Source organism: Phoenix dactylifera, chromosome 14, assembly GCF_051530095.1.
Source record: "Phoenix dactylifera cultivar Ajwa chromosome 14, Ajwa_hap1_PhDact_Kaust_v1.1, whole genome shotgun sequence".
Lineage (NCBI taxonomy): Eukaryota > Viridiplantae > Streptophyta > Magnoliopsida > Arecales > Arecaceae > Phoenix > Phoenix dactylifera.
In genome coordinates this window covers 13,637,906-13,645,181 of record NC_143203.1, presented here as the reverse complement: position 1 = coordinate 13,645,181, position 7,276 = coordinate 13,637,906, and the positions used below count along the sequence as shown (strand labels likewise).

At 42.0% G+C, this 7,276-nt stretch overlaps 1 protein-coding gene across 1 annotated transcript; it reads right to left on the bottom strand.

Moving 5' to 3' along the window:
* Nucleotides 1-5,086: 5,086 nt before the first annotated feature.
* LOC120106656 (putative germin-like protein 2-1) lies at nt 5,087-5,988 on the bottom strand. Its single transcript, XM_039119674.3, has 2 exons — nt 5,746-5,988; nt 5,087-5,665 (listed from the first exon to the last, which is right to left on the bottom strand). The coding sequence occupies exons 1-2, from the start codon at nt 5,909-5,911 to the stop codon at nt 5,109-5,111; spliced, it is 723 nt and encodes a 240-aa protein (XP_038975602.3). The 5' UTR covers nt 5,912-5,988; the 3' UTR covers nt 5,087-5,108.
* Nucleotides 5,989-7,276: the final 1,288 nt, after the last annotated feature.

The window sequence follows — 7,276 nt, the reverse complement described above, 5'->3', positions numbered from 1 at the left end:
TCTTCTATCTTGTTAAAATAGGGGAGAGTCAATCGCCGCTCTCATCTCGAATCAGAGCATTGCAGGTCACTTAGTCGGCCCAGCCTCGATGATGATAGCCACGGGCAGCCCTTCGGTCGTGGCACCGTCGGCGACAGTGGTCGGCCGGCGCGAAGAAGGGTAGAACAAGATCAGAAGAGCAAGGGGTGAACAACTCGGCATAGATCGTGGTGGATTCTTTTTTGACCGACGGCCATGCAAAATCGATGATCCCAAGAAATGGTAAAGTCCGGCTCGAATAAGCAGCCGGTGGTGGTGAACGTGGAAGAAGGATGCCGAAATAGGGCACCTCTATTTCGGATCAAATTTTAGTGATTTTTTCAGTGCAAATCAGCATGGCAACAACTCTAAAACTTGAAAAAAAAAAAGAGAAGAAGGCAAGTGAGGTTTCGATGGCCTTTCTGGTGACAAATCGATGAAGAAAATCTGGAAGAAGAACTTGGAAATCGGCAGTGATATCTCGGATTTTCGTTGATGACAATCAAAGTGGAAGGAAGGAGTCTTAAATGGATTGAATCTCGAGTCTGGCCAGTGTTGGGATTGCCTCAGGATTCTCAGAGTCCGGCGTTATCAGAGGAGAAAGAAGACTCCAATCGGGAGTCTTCTTCTCCTTCATGTGCAACAGGGCTTGTTCGAGCTTGGGCATCGCCTCTTCGGGCTGTCCCACAAGATTGAGGGCTGGACTATTACATATATAGCTTGAAAATGACTCTCAGACTAAGTTCACTTCATATGGCCACATAGTCCTAATTGAACAACATCTTAAATCAGGTCTAGCAAAACCACTAACATCGAGTCATAGCATTCTTCATGTCATTTATTGACAAAAGATACTTCTATGGTTACAAATATTAGATATGGATCTCAGTGATGTAGTGCATGTAGTGTGAACTTTGTATCCTTATGTGACTCTCGGAGCTCTTCCTCGGAGGACAGAGCCTCTTCCTCAGAGTCGAGCTAGGCTGAGTGGCCGAGGTTTTTTCAAAAGCAGACTCAAGAAAAGATAGGCCAGGACTGATGGGCTCCACGACTTGGGTCCGATCATGTATCTAGGATTTGGGAGGAGCATGCCTCAACTTTGTGGACTAGGAGATCTATTTCATTTAGCCTAAACAAGCTAGGGCTAGGGACCGAGGAAAATTGGGCTTGCACCATATGGATGTCCACATGGCGAAGGCCCACAAATATTGTGGGCTCTTCCGATTCCTGCTATGGTCTGACCTAGTAGCAAGCCCAAGCTTGACCTAAATCCGATTCGATCAACACACCCGCCCTTTCACCACTACTAGACCATGCACCAACAATGGAGATTAGATAATCCAGCATCCATTGCCTAAAAAACTTGGCCGATTTTGCTATCCTTCAAAGTCCAAGGGGAACTCTAGGGAGGATGTCTGGGATAGGAAAATGCTCGTGCCCTAAGCAAGGCCAGGGTCTACAACTTTTCCCCTTTCCCCTAAATGGAGGGGCCTCAACAATCTAGTTCTAATGCCCACCAACCAAAAGCCAAATAGAGGCTATTAGTCGGAGGACTGAGGATCTAGATTCCCATTCTAAGCTTGCATCGAGGCCTCTTTCTTGGAGTAACTTGTGCCAACATCAATAGACAAGGGAGTGAGCACAAATGACTTTTGGGTCTCACCATTTTGTCCATCCATCGCAATGTTCTCCAACCTACAAGATTGCAACCCTCCATCAATCAAGAGCAAGTATAAGTATGGCCATAATTAAAGGCCCTTGAGTTGAATATGATTTGTTTCGAATCGGATTTATGATTGTGTATATGAATTTTGAAAGAAATGGATCTTAATGGATTTGTTTTTTGAAATGGAATTGCTTGTCTTTACACTGATTTGTGATAATTTTTGTTTTACTATTGTCACATACGTTTTTACATAAATTTTGAAGTTAGGGTATTCATTACTTATCGAGCTGTCTAGCTCATTATAGATTTTTTTATATTTTTAAAGATTTGAACAATTAGCTTGACTCCGGAATTTATCATAGGAGAGCGACTAGAGATAAGATTTTGACAATCTTTATTTACACTAGATTTTATTTTTGATTTGATGTAAAATTTTGGAATATTATTTATTGTAAGACTTTTAATTTTATCATTTAAATTAGAATTTGAATGTTAATTATTTAAATTTATTCTGCTGGTTGTATATGATATCATATTGAGATACATTGCATGCTTGTGGAGAGAGTTTCTTATAATTCTAGTAGTTTTATGGTGCATTCAGACTAAGCTAATAAATAGACTCTCGATGGGTAAGGTTCCAGATATGTTAGAAGGAAGGATTATAGACTTGCAAATTCCCCCCATGCTAGTTTTATTTTCCCCTCAAGATGAGGGAAGCATTTCTAGACAAATCATTCTCATGAAATAGTATCAATAGTCACTTGTTATAATGGACTCAACATATTTGACCGTATAATAGGTATGTTACCCATATTGCTGTAGGCATCTCTTAATTTCCTATGTTAGATAAAAATTTAGAGCTATGGTTCTAAGGGCTTAATAAATCTTTCAACCTTCAATGGATTTATATTTTACTTTAAATTTATCAATCATGCAACCTAAATGATCAGATGACCCGGGATCCGCCACGTGGCAGGCCATAAGACGGCCTCAACAAATCTCTCCAAATCGCCCCCACTAAATGCTGATCATTATGGAGGGCGCTCTGAAGCTCGAAATACTGATGGCTGACCTCTCGCATTTTGCCAGACGAGACGCTTCGAAGAAAGGAGCATTAATGGCCAGCTTCTCACGTTTCGCCAGTTAGAGTGCTTCGGGGGACGAAAAATTAATGATCGAAACCTTCAGAAAGGAACGCCCACGTGGAACACTGAAAAATTTCCACGGCAGATTCTACTTAAGAAAATCTAGCAGCTCGAACTTCCCAAGTCCGACGTCGAGCTCTCGGCCAAGAAATATGCCAAGGCATACCCAGTTTGGTACACACCTCTTCTTGCCTATGTGATTGAAGCACTGGATGATTAGAAGTCTGCCTAGTTCCATCGTCCGAGCTGCAAGGCAGCTCGACCTCGGAAGTGGGGGGCAAATAATAGGAAAAAAAATGGATCGTCCAGCCCACAACTAAAAGGCCGCCCAGTTTCGGCCCAATAAACGTCAACGCCAACCAGTCGAATCCACACTTCTGCCCCGAGTCAGGTCGACTTCGAGACTCCGCCGAAGGCTCCACCAACTTTAGACATTCGCCGACTCCCCCGACCAAGTTCGGGATGCCTCCAGTATTCGCCGACCCGCCCCAACTAAGCTCGGGCCGCCTACCTCAGCAGTACGCTCCGACTTTCGAGCTCGGAGTGCTCCACCGAACACGCCTCGGAACCCGGGAAGCCGAGCTACTCCCATTACCCGTCAAGCCGACCTCTCATGATGAGGGCGGACAGTGCCTCTACCACCTGGGCCACTCCACCGGGACTATAAATAGCTCGGTCAGGTAACTTGTAAAGGACTTTTGGGCTGGACCAAATCTACTCCACTCTAACTTGATCGTCGAAGGACCCTCATCGGAAATACTGATGAAACTTTGTGCAGGTCCGCAGCCGTCGCACAGGAGGTGGCACCTGTCTTCTCCTTCCAATCACTGGCGGCTCCCTCGACTCCACCGGCGTCTCCCTCGGGCCAAATTTGAACCACAACAGTCATAACTCCGGGATTAGTTGGATTGACTTGCTTCTAAACTACTGGATTGTCGGTCATCTTTGTTTTCGGACTCTTAGTCATCTATGCCTTCAAATGATGATGCTTTTAGCCTTCAGCTAGTGCAGGCCGGTTTTCAACCCTTGATCTCTTTACCCTATTCCTTTTATAAGTCAAGATGGTTCTCTTCCTTCAGTTGATGAAAGCTTGTAATACCTACTCTATCTCGGTTTTTCTGAAGTTGTATATCTCCACTCTTTGTTACTCCTCCCTCTTAGGTGTAGCAGCAGGAGCATCATCTATTATATCTCCTTTTTCAATTCCTTAATAAAGGTAAGGTGGTTATTACCTCTCTTATCATAAAAAAAAAATTAAAAAAAAGAAAAAAGAAAGACTTTCTTGTAAACTAGAATCTTTAACTACAAATTAAAATAGAGTTTTTCCTGTCAAATTTGTTGATGGCTGGCCCATAAAAAAAAATTGGGCAAAATACTTTTCTAATAGCTTTATCTAATTTATTCGTATTATAAAATAGATAAAAGGTTAAATTAGATGATGTTATGTGATAACTGGGACATCAAAATCAAGCTTGATCTTGGAGTTCAAATAACTAGGACACCAGATAGTGTCCTGAATTATGGTACATTAATTGATATAGTACTTAATTTGGAGAAAGGCTAGGAAAGAAGCAAACAACCTGCTTCCTTTAGAAGACAATGACACAGGAGCACTCCCAGTAATGGCTAGAAAATAGATACTAGTGTTGATTCCAATTGTCCAGCATCAAGATACAGTCGACTAAACAGACTACCAAGTCAAAGTAAACCAGCATCCAGCAACTCCCTTGTTCAATCTTTGATCATTAAGCTATCACCTCAAGCTGGATTAATCACTTCAAGATGCAACCGAGTTGACAACTTTCTAGGACATATTGCAGAAGTTAAAATGGCCCTATGGGGTATGTTGGAAGCAGCTACCATTAAAGGTTGGAGCCAGAACCTAGCAAACTTGCCAGCGAGCAAACAGAGCAAGAGAGAACAATTGATGCATTGCAGAATTGAAAGATGGGTGATCCTTTGAAGATAACAGCTCTGGGCTCTGCACTTTCGATAGGGCCCAATTATTTTTTTATACAAAATTTCAATAGAAACAATACGTTTATATAAAAAACTCCATAATAAGAAAGAGAAATTTCTAATCCTTATGAAGTTAAATTATATAGAATACGATACACGTACACCAAACAAATGAACACCTCTAAACCAGCGGGTGTTCTTATTGGTCGACTAAACAGACACCTATTTAACCATATGCCAAACAATCGCTTTGTGGAAGCAATTCACAAGATGAACCATATGTGCTAACACTTGCACTACGCCGTTTGTGGCCTTCTTCACTAGTTGTTATCCACCCAGAACTGAGCCTGGAGATACTTGATCGTATCCTTGCCCACTTGGAAGGCCTTGGCCAAAACCGCATCAGAGATGGGTGGGTTTGATCCAAAGACTGCATTGGCTATAGTGATCACTCCAGGGTTCTGGCTGCTTAGGGCTGCAACGGCCACGGCAGGCGTTGGACCGTAGTTGAATTGGAAATGGATTAGACCTTCGGGAAACACAAAGACATCACCCTTCTTGAGCATCTTAGTGAAGAGAAGGTTGCCGTTGTTGGTGTTGGATGTGACAAAGCCGACATAGAGCGTGCCTTCTAACACTGTAAGGATCTCGGTGGCCCGGGGATGGGTGTGTGGTGGGTTGAGACCGTAAGGTGCATAGTCTATTCGAGCCAAGCAGATGCCGAGGGTGTTGAGCCCTGCAATTTGGTTCACATTCACCTGCGTCACCTTGGACCCAAGCTGGTTCGACGTGTTGCCTGGCATATCGAGGCCGGAGAAGAAGAAGTCGTCCGCTGTCACGTGCATTGGTGGCTTGCAAACAAAACCATTCACAAGGACTGCATCCAAAGGAAGAAGCTAAGCAACTAAGGATTACGGTGAAATTAACCAATTAATGATAAGAGTGAAGAGTAATTACCAAGGGACTTGAGGTCAGCAACGCAGAAGTCTTGAAGTTGGCTGGGATCGGAGGCCATCACACGAGAGGAAGCCAGGGCAAGGAGAGCAAAGAGGAGGATATGGCAAGCCATCTCTTTCCTATACGAAATTAAATGTTTAGAGGAAATGAGGGTATTTGGCGGCATAAGAAGGCGTGGAGAGGATCGGTATATATAGACCAGGAGATGGAACCAGTCATGCTCTAATAACGCAGTAGAAGAGTCTATGAGGTTAGGTATGAAGGTTTCACACAAACTACTTGCTCTGCAGGCCGTAGACGCAGTCTATTGTGTGTATCCAGTCATAGAGATCAAAAGGTTTGATAGTCAGAGCACATGGTCAAAAAAATGTACGATCAACATTGTTTACTTAATAATATATATAAATATATACCCACCTCTGGCAGACCCCAGAACCACAAACCGTTTGCTAGAGGCGGAGCCATGTTGCGTCCTCATATACTTCACGATTTTTTATTTTCCGACACAAAGTTCAGAAATTCTGAGTTCTAAAGACTCATAAATTAAAAAAAAACTGAGGATTTTTAAAAAATTCTGACAAAAAAGATAGCAAGAATAAAGAATCTAAAATTACGCACTCATGCACATGATATATATATATATATGTGTGTGTGTGTGTGTGTGTGTGTGTGTGTGTGTGTGTATTAAACACTATAAAAGAGTGAATAATCTCTATTGAAATAGATTTCAAAGTATTAGATATTCTTTATTACCCTGAAACCATTCCATTTAGCCTTTACATCTATCCCATTTCAGACCTTTTTATACCGCCCTATCCACCTACATATTAAACCCATGAAATATCGTTCAACAGCACTTAATTGGATTTGTGATGCCTTTTTATTTAGAGTCAAGAGGAAATTTTATTCATTGGCCCTTCTTCTGAATCCAAAGAGTAAGGAGTTTGCTATATATTAGCAATTTAAAAAATTGCTTTGATCTAAAGTTCAGTCGTTAGTAAAGAAATTATTACAAATCTAGCTACTTTATTATAAAGAAAGAAAGGATTCTAAGAAAATTATATTATTTGAAATTGGAAATAGTCGGGAGGTCATTAATCCTTGCTTTATACAAGCCACTTCTTAGGCTTAAAAAGAAATTCTATCAATTACCCCTCCAAGGCTTCAAAAGATAAATTGCGCATCGGGACCGACTCACATTCCTTAAAGCAGAACAAACCAACACCCGTCGAGAAATACAACTCTTAGAGGAAGAACAAGCAGAGCTGGAATGGAATAACAACACTACAGGAAAAATAGTATATTCCGACTCTCATGCGTCGATGATAAAAAGAAGCGTTAGCAATTTAGTCACCCTGCAAAAATTTGCCGACACTTTTTAGTAGCGTCGGGGCAGGAATTACACTAAGACGACGCTTATTAGCACCGTGCGAAACCAACATGTTAATATTGAATTCTGATGATGCTTAAAAGCGTCTTCGGAAGCCAAGTTGAAACCACGACGCTTTGAAGCGTCGTCCTAAAATTGGCT

Bases quoted from the DNA above. Each gene is read 5' to 3' on its own strand.
- LOC120106656 (XM_039119674.3), bottom strand. From the start codon at position 5,911: ATGCCGCCAAATACCCTCATTTCCTCTAAACATTTAATTTCGTATAGG. The intron at 5,666-5,745 runs GTAATTACTCTT...CTTTGGATGCAG, and splicing joins TGCTGACCTCAAGTCCCTTG to TCCTTGTGAATGGTTTTGTT.